The sequence below is a fragment of the Stegostoma tigrinum genome, chromosome 7, assembly GCF_030684315.1.
Source record: "Stegostoma tigrinum isolate sSteTig4 chromosome 7, sSteTig4.hap1, whole genome shotgun sequence".
Classification (NCBI taxonomy): Eukaryota; Metazoa; Chordata; class Chondrichthyes; order Orectolobiformes; family Stegostomatidae; genus Stegostoma; species Stegostoma tigrinum.
This window is the reverse complement of record NC_081360.1, coordinates 59,039,701-59,066,155: the sequence shown is the minus strand read 5'-3', so window position 1 is coordinate 59,066,155 and position 26,455 is coordinate 59,039,701. Positions and strand designations below refer to the sequence as shown.

The window sequence follows — 26,455 nt, the reverse complement described above, 5'->3', positions numbered from 1 at the left end:
CTTGGTCTGTCGTCCAAAGAATAGAGTTCTATTGTAGTCTTTTTTTTCTATTGTTCTTGCAAAATCTTTCTTTTAGTCTGTTTTAACTCTGCCTACACTGCACTATTTAGTAGTGTGCAGCTCCATTACATCACTTCCAGGGTGCTTAGCATTCTATTGGCAGGAAATGGTGTTGGATAGACTGTTGGGTCTGAAGGCTGATAAGTCCCCGGGACCTAATGGTCTGCATCCTAGGATACTTAAGGAGGTGGCTCTAGAAATCATGGACGCATTCGTAATCATTTTCCAATGGTCTATAGATTCAGGATCAGTTCCTGCGGATTGGAGGGTGGCTAATGTTGTCCCACTTTTCGAGAAAGGAGGGAGAGAGAAAATAGGGAATTATAGACCAGTTAGCCTGATGTCAGTGGTGGGAAAGATGCTGGAGTCAATTATGAAAGATGAAATTACGACTCATTTGGATAGCAGTAACAGGATAGGTCAGTGTCAACATGGATTTACGAAGGGGAAATCGTGCTTGACTAATCTTCTGGAATTTTTTGAGGATGTATCTATGAAGGTGGATAAGGGAGAGCCAGTGGATGTAGTGTACCTGGACTTTCAGAAAGCCTTTGATAACGTCCCGCATAGGAGATTGGTGAGCAAAATTAGGGCACATGGTATTGGGGGCAAAATACTGACTTGGATTGAAAATTGGCTGGCTGAAAGGAAGCAAAGAGTAGTGATAAACGGGTCCCTTTCGGAATGGCAGGCGGTGACCAGTGGGGTACCACAAGGTTCGGTGCTGAGACTGCAGCTGTTTACAATATACATTCATGATATAGATGAAGGCATTAAAAGTAATATTAGCAAATTTGCTGATGACACAAAGCTGGGTGGCAGTGTGAAATGTGAGGAGGATGTTATGAGAATACAGGGTGACTTGGACAGGCTAGGTGAGTGGACGGATGCGTGGCAGATGCAGTTTAATGTGGATAAATGTGTAGTTATCCACTTTGGTGGCAAGACCAGGAAGGCAGATTACTATCTAAGTGGAGTCAAGTTAGGTAAAGGGGAAGTACAATGACATCTAGGTGCTCTTGTACATCAGTCAATGAAAGCAAGCATGCAGGTACAGCAGGAAGTAAAGAAAGCTAATGGCATGCTGACCTTCATAACAAAAGGATTTGAGTATAGGAGCAAAGAGGTCCTTCTGCGGCTGTACAGGGCCCTGGTGAGACCGCACCCGGAGTATTGTGTGCAGTTTTGGTATCCAAGTTTGAGGAAGGACATTCTTACTATTGAGGGAGTGCAGCATAGGTTCACAAGGTCAATTCCCAAAATGGCAGGACTATCATATGTTGAAAGATTGGAGCGACTGGGCTTGTATACACTTGAGTTTAGAAGGATGAGAGGGGATCTGATTGAGACGTATAAGATTATTAAGGGATTGGACACTCTGGAGGCAGGAAGCATGTTTCCACTGATGGGTGAGTCCAGAACCAGAGGACACAGTTTAAAAATAAGAGGTAGGTCATTTAGAACAGAGTTGAGGAAGAACTTCTTCACCCAGAGAGTGGTGGATATATGGAATGGTCTGCCCCAAAAGGCAGTGGAGGCCAACTCTCTGGATACTTTCAAGAAAGAGATGGATAGAGCTCTTAAAGATAGTGGAATCAAGGGTTATGGGGATAAGGCAGGAACAGGATACTGATTGTGGATGATCAGCCATGATCATAATGAATGGTGGTGCTGGCTTGAAGGGCCGATTGGCCTACTCCTGCACCTATTGTCTATTGCCCTTACACAGTGAAGAGGCAGAGAGGTGTACAGATGGTAATTCCATGGCATGGGACTGAGGCAGCCAAGAGAGGAACAATACAGCATAAAATTAGCAGCCCTTGGAAATGAATGTACCTAGGTGTACAGGGGCGCCTGTTTGAGGTATGTGGGTCAGACTGGTATGCGTATTTCTTCTTCTGAAAGCTCAGATAGCAATTATAATTGAGAATGTTGAAGTGGCCGTAATTAGGGGAGTAGAAATATGTGAGGCATTTGAGATTGTCTCAACACTCCCTGTGAAGGTGTGGGATGATGGGTGTATGAAGAAAGAAGGGAACCTCCCCTAGTTCATGACCTCATGATTATATTAGATTATATATTAGGCCATTAGATTATAATTCTAAGACTATAGTGGATTTTGTCTCCTTTGGAGAACTCTCCTCCACAGCATCCCACCTCAAGTTCCCCAACCTTGCATAGTTTGCTTCTATCTCATTTCTAAAATGCACAAACAGCACTTACCCTATGACCTTATTTGTCCCAATTTAGATTCTGTATTTTCCCCCCTTCAGTCTCTCCCCACTTAGATTTGTGAATCTTCTGATGCTTTACATCAGTTCCACAATTTCCCCATTTCTGGTCGTAACCATCTGTTCTTCATTCTGGACATGCAATCCCTGCAGCTGTCTGTTTCAAATTGGGATGGTAAGAAAGTTCCCCACTTCTTTGAAAAGAGACCTTCCACCACCTGGTTGAGCTTGTTCTTGTTTTGAACAGCTTCCACTTTGACTTGGAGGAAATGAGGTGAATTAAAGGTATGGTCATGTGTGCCCACATAGGTCCCAGCTATGCTTGTCTTGGTGGTGGATGTGAAGCATTCCTTGTTCCTTCGAAAAAAGGAGTAGGCCATTCAAGCCTGCACATCCATTCATTATGATCATAGCTAATCATCCAACTCAATAGCCTGTTCCTGTTCCCACCCTCAAATATCCTTTGATCCCTTTAGCCGCGAGTGCTATGTCCAACTTCTTGAAATCATGACAAAGTTTGGCCTTAAGTGCTTTCAGCAGTAGCAAATTCCACAGGCAGATCACTGTCTGGGCAATGAAATTTCTCGATCATAGAATACGTACAGTGTGGAGGGAGGCCATTTGGCCCAGGGAATCCACGTCAACCCTTAAGTAAGCATCCCATTCCCCACTACCGTATACCTGTAGTGCTGCATTTCCCATGGCCAATCCACCTAACCTGCGCATCTTTGAACTGTGGGAGGAAACTCACGCAGACACAGGGAAAATATGAAAACTCCACACAGACAGTTGCCCAAGGCTAGAATCAAACCTGGGTCCTGGTGCTGTGAGGCAGCAGTGCTAATCACTGAGCTGCTATGCTGCTGCATCTCAGTCCGCAGAATGGATAGGTGGGAGAGAAGATGGGCAGGTTGTGTCAGGTCAAGAGGTGGGGATGAGAGGGAGGGTTGTCATGGGATGAGGAGATTTTGAAACTGGAAAAATCCACATTGAGACCATTGGGTTGTTGGCTCCCAAGGTGGAATATGAGATACTGCTCCTCCAGTTTCTGGGTGGCGTCATTGTGACACTGGAGGAGGCCCAGGATGGACATGTCACCCAGGGAGTGGGAGTGGGAGGGGACACTGAAATGGTTCGCGCCTGGAAGGTGTTGTCATTTGTCATGAACAGAGCACAGATGCTCTACAAAGCGGTCTCCAAGCCTCCGCATGGTCTTGCCAACGTAGAGGTTGCCACATTGCAAGCAGTGGATACAGTAGGTCACATTGGCAGATGTGCAGGTGAACCTCTGTCAGATGTGAAAGGTTTTTATGGTTCCTTGGTTGGAGGTGAGGAGGAGATGAAGAGGCAGGTGTAGCACTTCCTGCAGTTGCAGGAAAAGGTGTTGGGAGTGATGGAGCTCGTGGGGAGTGTGGAGTGGACCAGGGAGTCATGGAGAGAATGGTCCCTACGAAAGGCAGGTTGGGGTGGAGTTGGAAATGTATCTTTGGTTGTAGGGTCAGATTGCAGGTAGTGGAAGTGGCAGAGAAATGATGTGTTGAATCCAGAGGTTAGAGGTGTGGTATGTAAGGACCAGGAGGATTCTGTCATTGTTTTTGTTGCGGGGAGGGGACATGAGGCCAGAGGTGCCTGAAACGCAAGAGATGCGGTCAAATGCATTTTCAACCACTGAAGGGGGGACATTGCAGTCCTTGAAATAAGAGGCCATCTGGGATGTTCGGGAATGGAATGCCCCATCTTGGGAGCAAATGCAGTGGAGGCGGAGGAATTGGGAGTAGGGGATTGTGTTCTTGCAGGAAGGTGGGTGAGAGGAGGTGTAATCTTAGTAGCTGTCGGAGTTGGTGGGCTTGAAATAAATATCGGTTTCAAGGCAGTCACCAGAACTGGAAACAGAGTGGTCCAGGTGAACTTGAGGTTAGGGTGAAAGGTATTAATAAAGTTGATGTTCAAGTTCATCCGCCCACAAGTTTGACCAAAGATGTACAGATAGTAGACAAGATAACAGTCTATAAAGAAACCAAACTCAATCTGGCAGTTTCAAAATCTCCGCAAACCCAGACTCATCCCATAATCAATCCTCCCTCTCACCCCGCCTCCTCGACCTGACCCAACCTGTCCATCTTCTCTCCGACCTATCCACTCCTCCCACCTCCCTGACCAATCCCCACCACTGCCTACCTGCACTAACTTATCATCATCCCACCTACCTTCCCAAGCCCCACTCCTCCTCTCTATTTATTTCAGAATTCCCTTGCCCCTCCCCCATTTCTGAAGAAGAGTCTCGACCCAAAACATCAACTTTCCTGCAAAGTTTTTTTCGTAGAATTTATAGAATCTCTACAGTGCGGAAATAGGCTCTTCAGCCCAACAAGTCCATACTGACTTTCAGACCATCCCACCCAGACCCATCCCCCTAAAACTGACCTAATCTACACCTCCCTGAACACCATGGACAATCCACTGAGCCTGCGCAATTCTGGGCTGTGGGAGGAAACTGATGCAGACACAGGAAGAACATGCAAACTCCATACAGACAGTCACTCAAGGGTGGAATTGAACCTGGGTCCCTGGCCCTGCGAGGCTCCAGTGCTTCCTTTGATGCTCCCTGGTCTGCTGTGCTCTCCAGCTCCACACTATGTTATCTCTGACTCCAGCATCAGCAGTTCTTACCATCTCATCATTAGACCCTTAATTTCAGATTGTTGTTGAATTCAAATTCCACCATTTTCCATGGTCAGATTTGAACCTGGGTCCCCAAAGCATTATGAGAGTCCCTGGATTAACAGTCCAGTGATAATACCACTAGGCCATCACCTGTCCTAAATACCCTGTGTAGTCCTATTAGAATTTTATAGGTTACAATGAGACTCCCTCTTCATTTTTCTGAACTCTACCAAATATAACCAATTAAACCTCTCTGCTGATGTCAGTCTTTTCATCCCAGGAACCAAGCTGATAAACTGTCATTGCACTCCTTCTATTGAATATCCTTCCACTGCTGAAAATATACCAAATGTAGTCTCATTAGGTCCCTATATAACTGCATTAAGACATCATTGCTCCTGTACTTAAATTGTCTCGATATGAAGGCCAACATATCGTTTGCCTTCTTGACTGCCTGTTACACCTGCAGGTTTACCTTCAGTGACCGATGACAGGCGCACCCAGGTTTCAGGACATTCACCTCTCTCATCAAAGATCCCTGCTACCCCAGGTGTAATCTCTTCCAACCCCTTCTGTCAGGTGGAAGATACAAAAGCTCAAACACACATCCCAACAGGTTCAAGAATAGCTTGTTCCCTTCTATTATTAGACATCTGAATGGATCTCTCAAGTTTCAAATCCAACGTTGATCTTGCTTTTCGCAAACCTTCTTTGCAGTTGTATTTTTGCATTCCTCGCTTTGTTCTATCACCCGCTGATCTTTGTATGATCTGCCTGTACTGCACGCAAAATAAAATTTTTCACTCTACTCAGGTAATTGTGGCAATCAAAATCTCAATTTATAGCCATTCACATAATAATCTGCCTTGTTTTGTTTTCTACCAAAGCAGATAACCTCACATCTATCATTAAACTGGGGGCTAGGGTGATGGGGAATAGAACTTACTTCCACTTCAAGACAGCCAACAGAGATTTGAATAACCTAAGATTTATGGAGGGCAAAATGAAGAAGAGTGACCAGGAGTTTCAAATCGGGAAACACAACTGCGATTTTTAAAGTACGAAACAGCAAGTAAGTTTGGCATAAGCAGTGTAACAGTTGACATTCAAGACCCAGGGGCTCAGATCCACACCCTCTCCGTCCTCACAACCTGGGCGCAGTGACCTCAGAATGGGCACCGTCGCCGGAACTGACGTGTGATCTACTTCCGGATGCCCTGATCCGACCGGAAGACGCTATTGGCAGCACTCGCTGCTCTCTATGTTCTGTTAATATTTCTAAGGGTGGTGTTATTCCTGTTCTTTTGTAAACATCGGCTGGTGCGCGTCGAAGGGACGTGAGTAGCTCGTTTCTGCTGCCTTTAAAAACGTGTTTGAGAGTTTTAGCACCACTGGTTGTGTCGGACCAATGGTGGGTTGGGCCTGCAGCAGGGAAGGAAGTGGTGGAGCTGAACTCCTGGATAGTCCACGAATTGTTCAGAGCGAGCTGTTTATTGATTTGTGAAAAATACGATGAAAACCGGTTAACTTTTATTTGACCTTGGAGAAGTTGCTTCAAATTACTTGTACGGCTTTCGCAATTTCTATGAATGTATAAATAAATTTAAAAATTTTAATAGCCTCATCGCTATTAGAACTAACAATTTCGCAGTGTTGGTACACATCGTCTCAGATGTGTGACTTTTTTCACTATGAATAAAATCTAACAGTGGTTTAATATTGTTGAGTTTTTCTTTTAAATCTTCCTGTTCTGGAGGAAACCTACGATGGTAACCCCAGAGGGAATAAGGGCGGATTCAAGACTTTGGAAGAACGTAATCTGGAGCCTGCGTTTTGTCTATTTATTTAATTTTAAACTCAGATTGTGGATAAAATACTCCAGGGGGTGGGCGGTGGCGGTGTTGGAAATGCTATACGTGCTGCTGGAGCTCCAAAGTATCATTTGTGGTCACTTCGGACGGATTGTGCTTCGTGCCATATTGGTGAGTGGTGAAGCATCTGCCGGAAATATGTATAGTATTCATTGGTGATTTGACACCAGGCATAATATTTTGGAAGCTATTGCAACTTGTAGTACGAATGAGTATGTTAGTTGGCAAGAAGGGCCTTCCCCTACCCGCGATTGATTCAATGCTATTTAAAGAAACCATCAACTACTTGCAGTCTTATTTTGAACTTAGAGATGATTTCTTTGTATATCTATTTTAAAGCCATAGAATCTTACGGGAAGCAGTTCAGTAGTAAAGTACCTACTGCTGATTTCAGGGCCACTGACAAACTAGTTAGTTGTTCCCAAACATGGATGTGTTGGTAGGCCTTCTGCTTGAAATATAATATGGCCAAACATGACAAGATGATATTGGAAGAGAGCGGTTGAGAATATTTCTCCCAAAAATGCCTCTCCTGCCCAAAGCACTCCATCCTGTGACCTTGGTGAAGAACAATGATTGAAACATCTGTTGTTTTCAGTAAGAATAACCTCACTGAGATATGCTGCCTACTGCATTCTCAACTGAAGCCTCAATGGAGCAAAGATCGTGGCTATGAACTTGTAAAATGTTTGGTTCTCTGTAGCAGGCAGGAGATGTTAGCATCAACTGTGAGGGATTTAACTGCATTTTGTTCACTTGTTAGGGAGAGGCAGGCGTGTGTTTTTGTTCACACTGTGGGTTTTCCTATAGTTCAGGGTGTTGCTGACTGTGTAGATATTGTTTTGCTGACTCTGCATTTCACAGCTTTCCTACACCAGAACCAAAATGGATTCTCTACTTCAGTGCCCCACTGTTGCACAAGTCACTGCCCAGCATCCTGGCAGCAGTTGCAATATCTATTTTACGGTAGTCTACACTGAACTGCATTGGAACCACCATATCAAAGGCTAGTCACTAGGTGACTATTTGCTCACAACATTGTAGATAACTCTATTGTGCAACTATGTATGTGTGCAAAGTGAGAGACCATTGAAATGTTTAAGCAATACTTGCTAACTTGAAAGGGGCCTGCAGAGTCATACTGATGCTGCACAATTGTCCTGATAGGAGGAAGTAGTGTGTGGGCAGCAGCTGTTTGCTGAAAAAAAGACAGAAAGAGGGAATAGGTAACTTGCAGTCCTTTTCTTTCTGAGATGCCTGTGGAGATCACTTTGAGTCTGAACTCACTAATAGCAGCACCAATTTCCCACTAGTCCCTCACATTTCCTTCCCTCTGCCATAGACCATGATTGTGTTCACTTGGCTGTACAAAAACAAGACCACGACAGTTCAAACAAATATAACTCATGCAATATACCATATTGCATCTTATCATCCTTGTGCATGCCCTCTATTTGGCTTCAACAAGTGTGTAAGAATTAAGAGTATATCTCATGTAGATCAGAAATCTCTAACCGAATCTCAAAGATACTCAATGACCTAACCTACTGTGCTCTCGAGAGTATGTACTTAGAAGGTTAATCCACCTGAGGCTAAATTCTTGTCATCATATTAAGGTGACAACTAATTCTGATACTTTGCCACTTGTTCTAAATTCTGTCACAAGGGGAAACACCCTCTCAACATCCACCCTGTCAAGCTCCCGCAGGATGTTGCATGTTTCAATATGATCCTATCTCATTCATCTGAACTCCAATAAAGATTGGCTCAATGTGCTGAACCTTTTCTCAGGAGACAACTGCTTCACTCTAGGAATCAACCTAAGGAGATTTTTGAGTTACCTCCCTTCACAAGGATATTTTTCAAGGTGATCCAAACTCATGGAAGGCTGTTGACTTTCATGGAGATGACACATGGCCTTGGAGGACAACCTAGAGTGGCTTTGGGCCTACAAGACCTGGGTGTGAAGAAATGCATCCCAGTTTGGATAGCAACAGTCTGCATTGGCTGGGCCAGGAAAGAGCAAAGGAACCGTGGAGTGGCACTAGTTTGAGGACAAATTTACCAGCGAAGTGTCTCAGTAATCCTAACAGTCTGTTGAAAAGCAGATTGCTGAACTGTTGTGATTCCCTATATACCACCTTTGAATACATTAAGCCATAAACAAAAAGGGAGCACCTGAAGTTGCATGGAAATAAGTTAATCTTGCATGGCAGCTGTCTGAAATTCAACTGTAGTACCTATGTGTTAGTTTAATTTGGCTTATGCTGCAGTAGAAGCTAGGACATCAGTCAGTCAGTCACTCTGTCGTGGTTTGGTCCAAAAGTATGCAAATAGAGTTGATTTCCAAACCAACAGTTTAGCTATGAGAGCAGATGTGTCCCAAGCTACTTTGATTGTTTCATGGTCACTATTATCATGCTAGCATTTTATTCCAGATGTTGTTTAACTGCCTGTAAGTTACCCAGTTACCATCGTGTGATTTGAACTCTTTGCCTCTGGACCATTAGTTCAGCCTTCTGGATTATTGATCCTGTAACATCGTCACTATGTTCCACGTGAGATCATCGAACTGGTCTGCACTGCATCCAGATGCTCAGAACTGATATGGGAATTTTATGCAATATGTCTTTGTAGTAAATTGTTCACTCACTCATGCAATCTATTCCATGTGTTTAGTTCTATCAGAAATGTTACATTAGAATTTACAGCCCATACTTGTGTTTTCTCTTGGAATGAAACTAGTAGCATAAACTTGTTTAGTACCTGTAAATATGGAAAATGCGATTACAACCTTCCTGTTACAATTATCCTTTGCTTCTGATTAGTGCTTTAATGTTTGGCTATGTTCAATAAACGTTTTGGATGTTTATTCAGTAAAGTGTCACACTTCACAGGAGCAAATTAAAACCCAAAGAAAGAGAGAAAAGCAGAATTTGCTGGAAAAGCTCAGCAGGTCTAGCAGCATCTGTGAAAAGAAATCAGAGTTAACGTTTCAGGTCCAGTGACCTTTCCTCTGAACTGATGAACGAAGAAGCGTATTGGGATTACTGATAACATTTAGTCAAAGGAGTGGAAGGGCAAAGACCTAAAGGACGTAATTCCTGAGTCTAGAGCCTAGACAGCTGAAAGCACAACAGCCACTGGTGGCACACATGAAGTGAGGTTACAAACATGACCAGAATTGGAGGAAGCCAGGGTTCTGAGAGTGTGGCAGGATGGAGGAGGTTACAGGTACTGAGGGAGAAACTGCAGAAGAATTTCGACTACAAGGAGGAAACTTGTGAATTCTCACGATTGGCTTGGTGGATTGAAAGTGAGTGTAGACCCATGACCATAGAACTAATGTAGATGGGTCTTGATGCCCCCTTGGATTCAGAGTGCAGAATTTTCTGAGTGATAATTTGTGGAGTATGGAAGATGGGGAATCCTCTAAGAAGAATATTGGAATAATTAAATCACAGGTTTCAGAGGGTTTCTCGCTGATGTGGCCTGCCTTGGGTAATGTTCGTGGTGGAAATAGGCATTTTTGGAGTGGAGAGGAAGTTCATTTGGAAGCTCAGCTTGATGTTATTGAGGACATTGCAGATAGTCTAGGTTAGTCTGAAATAAAAATAGAAAATACTGGAAATACTTTGTGGAGAGTAAGACAGCTGACGTTTCAGGCATTTGACCTTTCAACAAGGTAGGCAGTTAGTACCTTTTAAAGCATTAGCTGACGTTGTGATTCATCAGAATATAAAGGATTATTCTGTGTGGAACAGACTGATTGCTAATTTTAGTTGCAGTAATGTTCACACTGAAGTCTAACCTCTGTCGCAAGTACTTCCTTCAGATGTAGTATAATGAGATATTAAATAATAAATCTAGTCTATCAAGACTGAGCCACTCTTCTCTTGAAGACTTAGCGGGGCATCCTTCCCCATTTGGTCTTTGTAACCAGGACTAATACCAAGAAGGATAGGTGGTAATGAATTGAGCCATCCCAAATAGTGCAAGTACATACAACCATGACATTATAAGCAGCAATCACTTGAAGATTTAATTTAGTCATACCAGTGGGCACCACCATATCAGAAAACATAATGAACAACAGTGCAGGTTCTATTGATACAGCTCAAGATTGCTTCAGGTTAGCACTAAAAAAAATTCACAGCCATCCAAGGAGGAGGATCAAAAATCCCAGTGAGGAAGCCGTGGGTGTACTTGTAAACATTCAGCAGCTCATTCAGAAGCACACAGTCGGCTAGCTTCTGTAAAAGTAGCTGCAGAACTGATCATTTTACTGATCCTGCCTCTAGAAGTTTTTTTTTAAAAAAAAAGCTTGAATTAGTGAAAACTACAGAAAAGGCTCGTGTGAGCCAGTCAAACCAGATCTACAAGGTCTTAGATCAATATTTAGTAAACAGACATTGTAATTGTTTAAAGAGAGAGAAAATGCAAAATAACTTTGCAGAAAGGCTGCTTGTTAAGAAAATAGTTAAAATAGTATCATTCGATTAATGAGTGGAATAATAAAAGGCAGAAGAGTTTCTTCAAAAAGTTGTTTTTGGAGAAAATAAGTCATTTAATAGTGCAGCAAAAATTATTCGTACAGCTGCAATATCAGTACATAGAACAATACAGTGCAGAACAGGCCCTTGGCCTTCGATGTTGCGTCAACTTGTGAACTAATCTAAGCCCCTCCCCCTACACTACCCCATCATTATCCATATGCTTATCCAATGTAGAATGCCATTTTTTTTCCCCCATTATAAAACAGCTTAGAACTCAAGCAGTGCATGTCATCCATTTGTGGGTACAAAATGATAGGGAAATTACTTCTTTTAAATTTCTTCTATAATTGTTTCATGGTGGATGTTACATAAGGCAGTTAATATCTGAAAGGGATAACTGATCGTGAGAAGCATTGCCCATAACAACATAAAGAATTGTTCCTGGGAACAGCTAACTGACTGTTTGCCTCTAACTCTCTCAAAATATTGTGTATGTGCTGTTAGTTTAACATGTCTCACTCTTATCATGTATCTCAAATGTAATATATAACTAAAAATGAAGTAATATATCATAAACCAACTTGCTATTCATCAAGCTTGAGCTACTCATTTTTTTTTGATAAAGGACTTCCTTCTCCGTTTGGCAACAGTTACTTAGACTAATTTTATGGCATTAATGAACTTAATGAATTTACCCGAGGCATTTCAGATCATCCTGGAAAAGGCCATGATATTTCATCTGTCAGCAGTGTTTGTGGTTGAGCTGGATCTGGTAGTGAATGGCCAAATAAGCAAGTCTATGTCAATGTTGAAATACAAATCACTTCAAGGGTAAACTAGAACAGGTGCAGAGAGATAACATGGTGTAGAGCTGGATGATCACAGCAGGCCAAGCAGCGTCAGGGGAGCAGGAAAGCTGACGTCTCGCGCCTTGACCCAAGGCGTCAGCTTTCCTGCTCGGTTCATCTAGCTCTAAACCTTGTCATCTCAGATTGTCCAGCATCTGCGGTTCCTACTAACCCTGAAACAGCTGCAGACAGCCTGGGTTTAATCCCACCTGCTTTAGAGGTATCCCATTAACACTTCTAAATGGTTGATTAAAAATGTCTAAAAGCTGGCTTCTTAGGAATAGTGCCACTGCACTACCTGTACGTTGGCAGGCCTAGTCTTGGGTCCCACCTGCCTGCAGATGTATCATAACGTGCCGGAACAGGTTGATTAAAATAATTAAATATCCTTTGTTCTTCAGTTCAACCTTTAAAAAGAGCTTGGTCCTTGTCTGGGCCTGTGGCATGATGGTAGAATGTCTGACTCCAGAGGGTAGCTTGTTCAAATCACAAGAGTCTTAGATGCTAGTGCACACAGTTCCAAATCACAAGTCTCCAGGATTTGAGCAAAAAAAACTCGGTGGACATTGTTGAAGGAGTGCTGCAGTGTCACGGTGTCATGCTTTGAGGACTGTCATGACACAATAATAATCTCTGGGCTGTATCATTTGGATGCAAAGCCCACCTAACCCAAACACGTGTCATTATAACGTATCAAAACAGGTTGCTTTTTTTTATTATTTTGAAAAGTAATGTTCTTCACAGTGGTTGAGTAGGCTGCCAAGCAGGGATAATGTTCAGAGGGACAAGTGGAAACTGATATTTATGCTAAACTATGGTTTTACAATAAAGATGTTGACTGCCCAATTGAACTTGTGAATATTGGTCTGTGAAACAGTCTGCAACCCTTACATTGAAAGGGAGATGGTTTGGGTCACATCAAGGGGAAAGATTTGTAGTGAAAGAGAGTAAGAGTTTTACTGAGGATCATGGAGGCGAAGATGAGGAATTGATTGAGTCAAGTTATTACAGAAATATTGGGGAATGATAGGTCAGAGGACCTTTTGACAGTGGCTTTGTAATTGACATTGGAGAGTTGTTTTTCTGAGGTTGAGACAGAAGGAAGTAGAAAGGTCATGATGACAAATGATCTTGTCTGTGATCAGAATATCACATTTATACGTGATACAATAGTAAGGGTGGTGGCCGTAAATACGGGTAGGAGAGTTTGTGGAGAAGGAGTTTGAGGAAGTACAGAAGATTAGTGAATTTTGAGAGTAAGCAAAGTGAGTTCAGATGAGGTTGAAATCACCCAAGTTGATTGCATCATCCTTACAGAGACGGAAGGATGAAAGGAGTTAGACTATCTGTCAGAGGATCAAACATACAAGGAAGAGATTGAGTGACTGGAGCAGGTTGGCTGGTTCAAAGGAGGAGAAGGTTTCGCACAGCCTGTGAATTAACAACATTGAGAATTGGTTACCATAGCATTTTGGCCAGAGCAAATGATGGTAAGTTAGGTCGGGCAGATTTTTTGAGTAAGGGGAAAGATGTCAACACTTATGAACCAAATTTCAACACTACTGTGATATCAATGCAATCATCCGCAGTAAAGTAATAAATACACAGGATAAAAGTAGAAAATTATGGAAATACTGAGCAAAGCGGGCAGCATTAGAAGGAGAACAGAGATAAGTTTCTCAGATCAGTAAACTGTGTTCTGATGAATGATCATTAACCTGAAATGCCAACTCCGTTTTTAGAACATAGAACAGTACAGCACAGTACAGGCCCTTTGGCCCATGACGTTGTGCCGAATCTTTACCCTAAACCTAAGATCTATCTAACCTCCAACCCTACCTTATACTATCATCCATATGCCTATCTAATAGCTGCTTAAATGCCCCTGGTGAGGCCAACTCCACTACATTCTCCGGCAATGCATTCCATATCCCTACCACACTATGAATAAAGAATCTACCTCTGATGTCTCCCCATATCACTTTAAAACTATGCTTCCTTGTAATAGCTACCTCCACCCTAAGAAATAGTCTCTGGCTGTCCACTCTATCTATACCTCTGATCATTTTGTACACCTCTGTCAAGTCACCTCATCTTTTCTCGTAAAGAACAAAAGCCCTCGCTTTCTCAACCTTTCCTCGTACGACCTTCCCTCCATTCCACGCAATATCCTGGTAAATCTCCTCTGCACCTTTTCCAATGCTTCCACATCTTTCCTGTGCTGATGTGACCAGAACTGGACAAAGTACTCCAGATGTGATTGAACCAAGGTTTTCTATTGCTGGAGCATAACTTCACAGCTCTTGAACTCAGTCCCTCTATTAATGAAAGCTAACACACTATACGCCTTCTTAACAACTCTATCCACCTGGGTGGCAGCTTTCAGGGAACTGTGGACATGAACCTCAAGATCCCTCTGCTCCTCCACACTGCCAAGAGTCTTTCCATTAACCCTTTATTGTGCTTTCAAGTTCGTCCTTCCAAAGTGAATCAGCTCACACTTTTCAGGGTTAAACTCCATCTGCCACTTCTCAGCCTGGCTCTGCATCCTATCAATGTCCCTTTGTGACCTAGAACAGCTCTCCACATTAACAGCAAAGTAATCACCCCTTCTTTATTTCTATTCTCTGCCTAGATGGCCTCGTTTAATTACCCTTTTTGGACATTCCGTGCCATTACTGTGGTGATAGCTTTCTTTGTCACTTACGCAATGCCTGCCTCTCTATACAGTCAGTCAGGAACTGAACATAATTCTTGCATGCATGATCACTTTAAGTGCATTCCGCAGGATCAGGTTCTCCTGCTTTTCTGAATCTTACCAACTACAGACAACAAACTAGGCTTCAGTTACTCAGCCTTGCCCACTACTCACCAAGTGTGATTTTTCTCTCTCTCTCTCTCTGTTCCTAGCAAAATACCAACCACAAAAACAAGGACTTTATACTTTCTTCCTCCTGGTACTACATTCTGTCTCTAAAGCTGGTTCCTAAGCAGTTCTACGTCATTTTTTTGAACCCTGATCTCACCTCAGAAGTTCTGCCCCTGGATTCATTTGAAAGTTGCACCTACCCTTCTCCACTACTACTGTTGTTGTACTCGAGCTCGATCTGAGCCCAGGTGCTCAAGCTTCTATATAGAAGCTTCGCTGCTGCCATTCAACCCCAGGTTTTCTCCTTTCCTCCTCTTCCTGCACTTTTGCTGCTTCTCTGACTGAGCTCTTGGATAGGTTTGTCATGTCCTATTCAATGTGGCAATGGAGTGAGACTTTGTTAGAGTGGGAGATGATCTGCACAAACTATCTGCTTTTGTCTACCTTTTTAACCAACATGGTAATTAATGGGCAACTAATAATTGTATAGCTATCCTGATACTAAATGATTAAAGCACATTCAAGTAATTTTAAAATGTTCAAGCATCTATTTCATTTTTTTTCATTGCAGTGTAGTGTGGGGATGGAGCCCAAGCCCTCAAGGAAACCCACAAGATTGTCTCTTGAAGGACACAACTCTTTATCTGCGCCTTCATCAGGAACAAAAAAGTTCTACGAGAGTAGATCAAATGGCCTGAGTGACTTTTGTGCAACAAGAGAAACTCCAAATAAAATGGAAAATGAAATTCAGGTAACAGCTGCTTTTTACATATCTTGAGGTAATGGTAACTAAAAAATAAGTATTACAACAACTTGCAATATAACAAACCTTATTGATGGCTAAAATGTTTAAAATTGTCTTATCGGAGGGGGATGAAGAAAAAGTGGTTATGGCAGGTGTTTGGAGATGATTGTTGGATCAGAAGGATGAATTTTATAAACAGTATTAAAAGTGCTGACAATGGCAAGAACTTTGGACATTTGGCTTAGGGTGCTTTTTCAACTGGAAGGAGGTGCAGAGAAGGATAAAATTGGAGGACCAAAGAAAATGGAGATTGAGTGAAGCTGCGGAATGAAAAGTGCCAATAAACAATTAAAAATGAATACAGGATTTTTTCAATGCTTCCAGAAAGCTCGTTGAAGGATAAAAACCAGTATGTACTTTGAGTTATAGCTTACAAGCATGCATCTTTTAACCTAAGGACCATTGTTCCAGCTGCATAAGTGAAATTCCGGTTAATTCCCACCGATGCATACAATCAAATGCAATTAATGTAATATTAACAGATTCCCTTCTTTCAATGTAATCAACTTCAAAACAAAATGAATCAGATTTCCATATTCAGTGCAAACTTAATATTGCTGGACAGCCCACCTCTAGAACCCTCTGAATAATTTCTTAATAAGCATATTCCTCTTTGTAAAATAATTCAGTAGTAGTACGACTTGCATTTAGCATTTAATTCACATGTTCTGTTCTTTCCAGATTTGTTTCAAGCCAACAATACATGATCGTTTCTCACGCATTTTTCAGTGTATTTTATCCACAAATCGTTTATTGGGGATCTTTATTCCAAGTGTGTATAATCTTACAAGTTTTGACAAATAGAATCCCATGTCCGCTGCTTCCAAAATAACTATTGTTTCAACAGAAAAAATACTTTAACACTTTTTGTTTCTCTCCAAGCTGAAGGACACTTCCTGTTTTCAACTGTAATATTAGGAAACTAACTGTCCTGGGAAATCAGGAAGATTTATGAAGCATTGGTCAAAGCTAATAGGTTTCATCATTATGCAAACAAACATGAACCTACTGTCTGCATATCTCCAGATTTAATGTTTCAATGTTTTATTTGCCCTTAAGTTATTCTCAACTTTTAACATGTTTCATTGACCTTCAATACATTTTGTCAAAACTAGTGTCAGACCTAGTGAGTTTCCAGCAACTTAAATAATGAATCAAACTCTTCAATTGTTCTGTCTTTGTTTAAATAAAATTTCATTCTGTGCAAACATGCTTTGGTTATCCACAATGGAGGTGAGACTTTATAAATCGGATTGTTGAATTTAAAGTTATTCTAAAACTGTTCTGTTTATGTCTAAACAAATTGCATGATTGCCTGTAAGTTGAACACAAGGCATTTCCAGCTAAACAGACCTCACCAAACAACAATCAAGCTGTGGAAGTGTTTATTTTACATTGTTCTGCATCTGTTGCCCCTTTTATATGGTTTCAGAAGCACTTCCATTTGACAAGTACCTCTCTGTAGAAATGCTTTTATGTTGATTGATTTCCATTCCAAAGGATGCATAGCCAAAAGAGTTAGAAAGATTACTTTAACCATTACTGGAGAATTCTCTTTATCAACGAGTTGCTCTTCAAACCCACTTGCATCTAATCTTCCGTTAGCCTTGTATCTCCCATCGCTATGGACTGTTTTAACAGTCACACCCATGTAGCAAAACAGGTTTCCCTTATATGATACCTCAGAGTAAAACCAACTGTCTCTAATTCGCTAATTTCCTTTAGTTTTGGTTATCTTTTAATTTATCCTTGATCATTAGCAACCACTAAAACTTGATTATTGTGAAGACTTGTGCTGCCACCTCTGTTCATTGTATCTGCTGTTGTTTTGTTTTCTAGTCTAGCCTAGTCATTGATGACCTCTGTTTGCACTTCTGTGTCTATTTGGGATGACCATCATGAGTTCTCCTCCTTACAAGAGTGGAGGATTTATCTCCAAAATATTATCCTTTTCTGACACCAAGTATTTCTGAATCCTTTATTAGTATTTCCATTGTTCGTTCTTACACACCACACTTTTCACACTCCTTCATTCATTAAACCTTGCAGGAGTATGTGCAGTCTGCGGCCATGTTCCAGGCTCCGGACTTATCATGGATAACGATAATTGCAATAAAAATTATTCAGACCTTGATCTACTGTCTGTACCTCCCTAGCACCTTCATTAAAAAACCCAAAATTCGTGAGCCTCATTTACTTTTAATTTTGTCAGCTGTTGTGAGAATTTGCAGTCTGTTCTCATAGAATCCCTACAGTGTGGAAACAGGCCCTTTGGCCCAACAAGTCCACACCGAACCAGAGTATCCCACCCAGACCCATCCCCCGATAACACACCTAATCTACACATCCATGACCACTACGGGCAATTTAGCATGGCCAATCCGTCCAACCTGCACATCTTTGGAAGGTGGGAGGAAACCGGAGCACCAGGAGGAAAGCCACGCAGACATGGGGAGAATTGTGCAAAATCCACACAGACAATCGCCCAAGACAGGAATTGAACCCGGGTCCCTGGCGCTGTGAGGCAGCAGTGCTAACCACTGTGCTGCCCCCTTTGACAATCTTTGGGAAGTGAACCTTCATGGTTAGATTACTGTGTTTCGTAAATGCTGTTTAACAGTTCGTGTCTATCTTATTGGACCTTTCCACTTCCTATCACTTTTTTTATGATAAATCTCCTAAACTAAAATCATCTTAAATAATCTCATGATGGCTGAATGCTTTTGAAATTTTTTTCCCCAGACCTCTGTCTTGATAACAGCTGAACTTCGTGCATGTAAAATGTTCTAACATGCAAACAAACATGGAATTCATTCATATTTTGTAGAACAGAAGACTTTCAGGGCAGAGACAGCAATTTGGACTTTCACCCATAGACTTATTGGTGGGGACGATACACACCATCTTGAGAGAATTCTTTGCATAAAATATCTGTGTCTGGGCAGTTCTGAACTGGCTATAATAACTCTGGTTTCATTCCTGAGTATTATTATCGAAAGTCTTTAATCTGGTCTTGAAAGTGTAACATTTAAAATACTTACTTGCCTCATGCCTTTTTAGATCTGTGAGAGCTCATTAAAATCACATGGAAGGCTCAAGGAAGGATATGATAACATCCTCTGCTTTTTAGAGATTTTGCACTTTTAATGGCTCTTTGTTAGCCTTGTGTGCTTTTCATCAAGTGCACCTGCATTAATTTCATACAATATTTAACCTTTGGCAAGTAGGATGAGCAACTTGTCTGTGAACTTTGTCTTTATTCTCTCTGATCAATTCCATCAATATTCCTCTTAACAGTCTGATGCACACAAGTTTTGTCAAGGGTATATAATAATGTCTTGACTAGTTAAACCGAGATCCACTGACTTTCCAAAAATAAATTGCTGTGATATGCTCCATATCACATTTCAGTTTTTTTTTAGTAAAAGTTGTTGGAGAAACTTTGGCAGCATGTGTGGATAGAAATAATTCAGTTCTTTTCAGGAACTCTTGAATTAAATGCTAATTGCAAGTCCAACTATTGAATGTTTTTTTCCTGTTTGATAGGTTTACTCCACTGGAGGCATCTCACAAGAAATTATATCACTCCTTAAAATGGCTTATTCCAACCACTTCCTGTGAAATTAGAATTCCTTCAGTGACATCTGTGTTCTCCCCAAATCTAAAACATGTAGTGCCATTGCAGTCCTTTAACCTTGTATTGTTCCTCACTACTTAGTGAATCAAAATGACATTTTACTTGAATTGTTCCATGTACTGTTGAAATGCCAACCTCATCAAGCAGTTAAAATAGTGTACAACTAACACATTCTCTAGATGACTAAAACTTGTCATCAGCATAATTTGTTAGTATGCATTGTTTTCTTTGTCCTCTTTGTCAGAATGTTCTGTGGTTTTAGGGATCCTGTCTGTTATGCTTTGGATAGTTGACTGCGCAATAATAGTTTGAGTCACGCCATAAGTACTTATTGACTGTTCTTCATCCCTTCACTTTTTATCATACCAATTCAATCATTTACACTGATAAAAGCACTCTTAGCAGATGTAATTATCCTTATTTTGTTTGACCTTCATACGATACCACTGCCCAGTATTTGGATCATTTCAAAATCAAGCAACATACATTCCATGAGGACAAAGAATTAAGGAATCAATTATTTATTCCATGAAGGCTCAATAAAACTGCTGCTTACCCAGGAACACTTTTTCAAGACAACAGAAATGTATATGAACCAATTGGATCCACATTTCAGAACTGAAATGCCAGTTGGAGCACATAGTCTGTCCATATGAGACACCTTAGCACATCCAGCAACTTAACCACTAGTACGGATTCAGGGATTGAGAATTGAACTTTGCTTTTTTTATGCTATTTATTAAGTCATCCATTATATATTTTTCAATGGAATGACTCTGTTTTCCACAAGCTGTCAGTCTGGCGATGCTTCAGCATTAAACAGGTTTTTTATTGTTTGCGTCCCATCAAAAACTTCTCAAAGATCCAAGCTCTCATTGCTGTTCCAATCGAAAAGAATCCATTTCACAAAATACTTCTGATTTTAAGAACTGATGATCTAAGACTGTATCTTGTTTCCTTTTCGATTGTGATCTTAACCCGTAACTCTTTTTTTATTCTTTTGCTCATTTCTGATTTCAACATCTGACAGTATTCATATCTAACGATTTATTTTTACAGTCTACCATTTTCCATTATGGGCACTGGGATAGTAATTTTCTCTTTTCTTAAATTCTAATTATTTCTTTAATATCTAACCTTCTCTTAAGGTTCTGTTCTGTTATTGTTCTGTAATGATATTACATTTCAGAAAGCAAGTTGAAGGATAGATCTGGAATAAACAATGTTTCATATGTCTCTCCAAAAAGACTTGCACAGCTGGGACCAAACTGTTTTCCATTGCAACATGTTTTTTATTTGGAGGAAGTAGTTGGAGTTAAAAGCAAGCTTTACTTTGAGAATTAATTTGGTGAAACAGGAGGTTGGGTGAGAGCAATTTGGGATTGTTTTGGCTTCTGTTAAGGAATAAACTTAGCTCTCAGACTGTTATAATGAATGGACAAGTAGGTGATTTGGGTGTCAGTGGTGAAAAGAAAATGGTTAGGGCCAGGAAACCGGAGGCGCACTGGTATGCTAGTTATCATTGCAGTTAAATATTATCAGTTCAAGGAGCCTTCTTATCCTTTTACTTGCTCATTGTATTTTAAATTCAGTAATGTATTGGTTGTGAGACCAGGTAGCTCTGCTGTTATTAGTATACTGCATGCAAACCTACTGCACCTCTATTGGGTTGATCATTGAATCTAAGTTCTGCCTAATATTGCTTTATGTCCTTCTAATATTGCTTTATGTCCTTCTAATATTGCTTTATGTCCTTCTAATATTGCTTTATGTCCTTCTAATATTGCTTTATGTCCTTCTAATATTTCAATGAATCAGGGCTCCCCCTGTTCCCTTTTGTCAACTCTTCCAATTTATTGTCTTAAAACAGCTATTATTTTGTGCAGGAGTCTCAACTGCATCATAATTCCCATGGAGCCTTTCCTATATCTGAACCAGAATGCAGCGAACAACTATTGAAACTGTCAACTGCTGCTTCAGCGCACGACTCAGGATGTGAAAGACCATGGCCTGTGGGTTTTTCAGGAAACACAAATAGAATGGTATACTAGTTTCAGATATGGAAATGAAGTGTCATTGCTGTTTAGTTGATTAAAGATCCATGAACACTGTAAAATTACTCTTTTCTAAACAGTTTTCCGCATCTGATGGTTGCCATTTGCCTGCACCTTTTCAATCGACTTTATATAACGAAACAGAGAGACTTCCAGGAGCATCGTCAAGATTCTTAACCTCCCAGAACGGTGATTCCAAGAGGGCTAAACTCGTGTCAACTAGTACTCCTAGAAATGCTGCTGATTGTGAGAGTAACAATTCAGGTATTTCTCTTTCATCCCATCACATGAACTTGATTTGCATTCATTGCCTTCTCTCCCTTCATCCTCAGGATTAATAGCTGCAGCTGTTAGCTTTATGGTACTCAATGTACTGTTCTGTGACATGTATTACTATGAAATGTGAGTGACTAAGGGTACCTCGTTTTTTTTTGTGTCTCTCACTTTCTACTGGGGCAAAAGGTTAACCTGATATTTAGAACAATATTGTCACATTGAACAGAAATTTCCATTACTGTCTGTTTAAAAAATTGCAGTTGTTGAGCTCCACTGTGTAATTGTTCTTTAGTGACACGGCACCAGGTTATAGTCCAACAAGTTTTGAAATCACAAGCTTTCGGAGTGCTTCCCTTCATCAGGTGAAATGAACAGAAGCACACCAGCACAAACTTTATAGGCAGAGAGATCAAAAGATTATACAAAAGGTGGGAGTGGAGTGTTGACAGGCTGTATAATAAGTGTCTGCAGGTGGTCAGAAGTGTCAGTGTGGATAAAGTGTCCACAGCTGAATAGCAAGTGAAGGGATGACCTATAATCCAATTAATTGAAGTACAGAGATGGTTATAAAAATTTACAAGTAACACGGTGCTGGAGACAATTCAAATAGCTGGAATAACTTGAGACACATAAGAGTTGCATGCTGAGGATCTAACCAAAACTTGAAAGCTTGTGATTTCAAATAAACCTGTTGGATTATAACTTGGTGACATGTGACTTCTGACCTTGTCCACCTCAGTACAATACAGCATCTCCATGTCATAACTGTTCTAATGATATTGCAGGTATGGAGCTTTGTGCAAACGGTGAAAACATAACTTCAGCATGGCAAAAGCTGATATAACATCTTTAGCAATTGGGTAGAACAAAGGAGGCTTGGTCCAGATGTTTGCTCAGTTATCCTTGGGTACAATTACATAGTGTAAAATGAAATTCTGTAGTGATCTTTGTTTGAAATTTCCTACCACCCTGCCTCGCCAGATTGTTTTGATCTTGTAGTGAAAGATGTGATTTTACATAAATTAATAGCACATATTCTAAGCTTTGGATTTCAGACTAGTAGTTATTAGTCTATTTTCATGAAGGGTTCAATAATCAACTGGGTTAGTCTTTCTGGAGCCATGATTTTAATCAGTGTCTGACACCAGGTGACTGATATTAAAGCAGTTACGTCAAACCCACAAATTTGTTAGAAAAGGGAAATTTATCTGGATTTTGATTAAAATGGTATTAGGTGGTAGATAGGATTTTATTTTCTTTTTTTTTAAAAACCTTTCAAACTGTTGTATGATCTTCTGTTTATTTTTAGTCTTTTGTGTAATAAACTTATTTTGTTATCAACACCAAATCTTCAGCGTTGTATGTCAATGAAAGACTGTTTGTTTGTTTTTGGGGGGATAATTATCTATCAAGCCAGATTTCATTATGGGGTCTGACTTCTCTGATAGTACAAATAATGAGCAAAAGACACTGGTGGCAGTAGATTATAGGACCCTTAACAGTTGGCTGTCCTGTAGGACAGAGAATAAATCAGAAGATAAGAAAGGCATGTCAAAAAAAAAGCAGTATATTAATCTTGAGTAACATTAATCATCTTAGATTGGGAAAATCGAATTGCTAAGGTCACTGCGCAGAAGCATTCAGTTGGGATAGTTTCTTAGAACAAAATGTTGTGGATCCGGCCAGTGATCAGGCTATTTTGGCTTTGACAATTTTGTAATGAGGCAAGTTTAATAAATTATCTCAGTAAAAAAATCCCCTTGAAACAGGGACCATGATATGACAGAATTAAGTGTTCGGTTTGAGAGATAGAGAAACCTGGTTTGGAAGTAATTGTTTCGAACTTAAATAATGCCATGTAAGTGAAGGAGGAGTTGGCAGGAGTGGACTAGGAAGGGAGTTAAGCAGAAAAGATGGTTGATCAACAATGGCACTTTTTTTTTTAGAAAAGTTCATGATTGACTGCAAAGATATATAACAGTGAGGAAGGTGATTCCAGAAAGGGATGAATCAACCATGGTTAACAGAGAAGTTCAAGGATTGTATCAAATTGGAAGAAAAAACATAATGTAGCAAAGATTATTGGTAAACCAGAAATTTGCAAAAGTTTTAAAAACTGACAAAAATGACCAAAGAATATTAGAGGGAGAAACTAAACTGCAATTAATCTGGTAAGATGCATAAAAACGGGCAGTAAGAGCTTCTTCAGATATATGAAAAGGAAGAGAGATGCAACTCTGAAAGTTGGGCCCTTAGAGAGTGATTCTAGGAAAATAATGTTTTAGTAACTACGTAGCATCAGTCTTCACAGTAGAGGGTACTAATAGCATTCTAAACATTGTAAATAATGCAGGCTAAGGGGAGGGGTGAGGAAATAAATACAATAACTATCGCTAGAGGAAAAGTTCTCTAAACTAATGCGATTAAAGTCTGATGACTACATTGGACCTGATGGGTTTCATTCTAGGATTTTGAACAAGTAGCTACAGAAATAATTGATGCTCTGGTAATAATAATCCAAGAATCCTTAGATTCTGGGAAAGTCCTTGAAGATTGGAAAACTGCCAGTGTATTATTCAAAAAGGGATAAGAACAGAAAACAGGCAAGTAACTATATGCCAGTTAACATCTGTTGTTGGGATATTTTAGAGTCTGTTATAGCAGCAAAGCACTTTAAACCCATAATATCATCAAGTAGAGCCAGCATGGCTGCATGAAGGGGAAACCATGTGTGACAAAGTTATCATAGTTCTTTGAGGAGCTGAACGGCAGGGTAGATGAAGGTGAACCAGTAAATGTAATTTACTTGCATTTACAAAAGGCATTCAATATGGTACTAACTAATAGATGACAGAGTTGGGATAAAGGGAGCATTTCTAGGACAGTGACTTGTAACTAGTGGAGTGACACAGGGATCAGTGCTGGGGCCACTGTTATTTATAATATATATTGATGACTTGGATGCAGAAGTGAATGTGCTATATTGAGGATAACAAAAATAGTTGGAGAGGCAAGTTTGAAGGATTTCACAAGGAGTCGACAGAGAGCTATACACAAATTTCAGTCAGTGGGCAAAAACTTGGTAGATGGTATATAACATGAGAAAGTGAGATGTTATGCATTTTGGCTGGAAGAAAAGAAGAGCTAAATATTATTTAAATAGGGAAAGACTGTGAAAACTGCAGCACAGAGATTTGGACATACTAGTGCATGAATCACAAAAAGCTAGCTTCCAGATTCAGTGGGGTAAAAGCAGATGGAGTGTTGGCCTTTATTTCAAAAGGAATGGAGTATAAAAATAGGAGAGTCTTGCTATACAAGGCATTGGTAGACCACATCTGTAATACTGGTTCCCTGGTTTGGAGGCTGTCCAGAGAAGGTTCATCAGGTTGATTCTGGGTATGGAGAGATTTTCCTATGAGAACACTTTGCATAACTTGGGCCTGTACTCATTGAGTTTAGGAGCAAGAGAAAGAACCTGTTTGAAATATATAAGATTCTTGTTTGGTATCTTTTGCAAATATCTGTTGTCTCCCAATTATGTACAACCAATTTTTTTTTGACCAAATTAGAAGCAAACTGAGGTAAAAGCAGCCCACTTGATACTTGCAGCTACTGACCTCGCATGAATAAAATTGGTTGAGGGAATTAAATACTTTATAAAAATATTTTATTCTTCAACTAACTTGCCTATTCCAGGAATGAACAGCTGTGAGGTTGTGGTTTAAAGTTGGAATCAAAGCGTGAGATTTCTAATTGTATTCCAATATTTATCTTTCCTGAGCAATAAAATCTTAGAGGTCTACTGCACATAGAAAGACCATTCGGCTCTGCATAGGTCAAAAACAAGCATCTAACAATTCTAATCCCATTTCTAACATGTGACCTATAGCTTTGTATGCTGAGGTGCCACAAGTGCATATCTAAATACTTTTTACATGTTAAAATGTTTTCTGCCTATACCACCATTGATAGCAGCGAGTTCCAGGTTCCCATCACTTTCTCGTTTAACAAGTTTTTCCCGTTTTCCCCTCTCAAGCCCCCAGCTCTTGATCTTATTGACCATTTTGTGGGTAATTGATCCCTCCAGCAAGGGGAAGAGTCCCTTCCTGTTCATCCAATCTATGCTCCTCAATTTTATACATCTCAATGATGTTCTCCCTCAGTTTTCTGTCTCCAAGGAAAACAATGCCAGCCTATCCAATCTCCTTTCAAACTAAATCTCTCCAGCCCAGAAAATACAGTGAATTTCCTTTGCAAAAGATGTATTCCCATCCCTCAATTGTGGATTCCAGAACCCCACACAGTACTGTAACTATGGTGTAACCAATGTTTATACAGCTCCAGAATAACCTGCCTACAATTAAACTCTATGTTTTGGCTAATAAAGGCAAGTGTCCCATATGCAGCCCTGTTTACGTTATCTACGTTTGAATGATAGGAAGAGGCCATTTGGCTTGTATCCATACTGACCCTCGAAACAGCGTTCCACCCAGTCCTACACCTACCTTATCCTTTTAACCCTGCATTTCCCATAGACAACCCACCTAATCTACATATCCCAGGACACTACGGGGCGATCTTTGGACGGTGGGAGGAAACTGGAGTGCCCAGAGGACCCATGCAAACACTAGCAGAGAGTGC

The 26,455-nt window shown here is 40.5% G+C and overlaps 1 protein-coding gene across 2 annotated transcripts in view; it reads left to right on the top strand.

The window, feature by feature from the left end:
• Positions 1 to 6,174: 6,174 nt before the first annotated feature.
• marchf7 (membrane-associated ring finger (C3HC4) 7) overlaps positions 6,175 to 26,455 on the top strand; it is a 65,813-nt gene continuing 45,532 nt past the window's right edge. Inside the window, exons 1-4 of one of the 2 annotated variants that reach the window (XM_048534730.2) lie at positions 6,175 to 6,292; positions 15,611 to 15,790; positions 21,368 to 21,523; positions 21,616 to 21,799. In XM_048534730.2, the coding sequence (XP_048390687.1) occupies positions 15,623 to 15,790; positions 21,368 to 21,523; positions 21,616 to 21,799 (508 nt within the window). In that variant the 5' untranslated portion in view covers positions 6,175 to 6,292; positions 15,611 to 15,622. The remainder of the gene's footprint in view (positions 6,293 to 15,610; positions 15,791 to 21,367; positions 21,524 to 21,615; positions 21,800 to 26,455) is intronic. The other variant, XM_048534731.2, reaches the window with a different exon arrangement.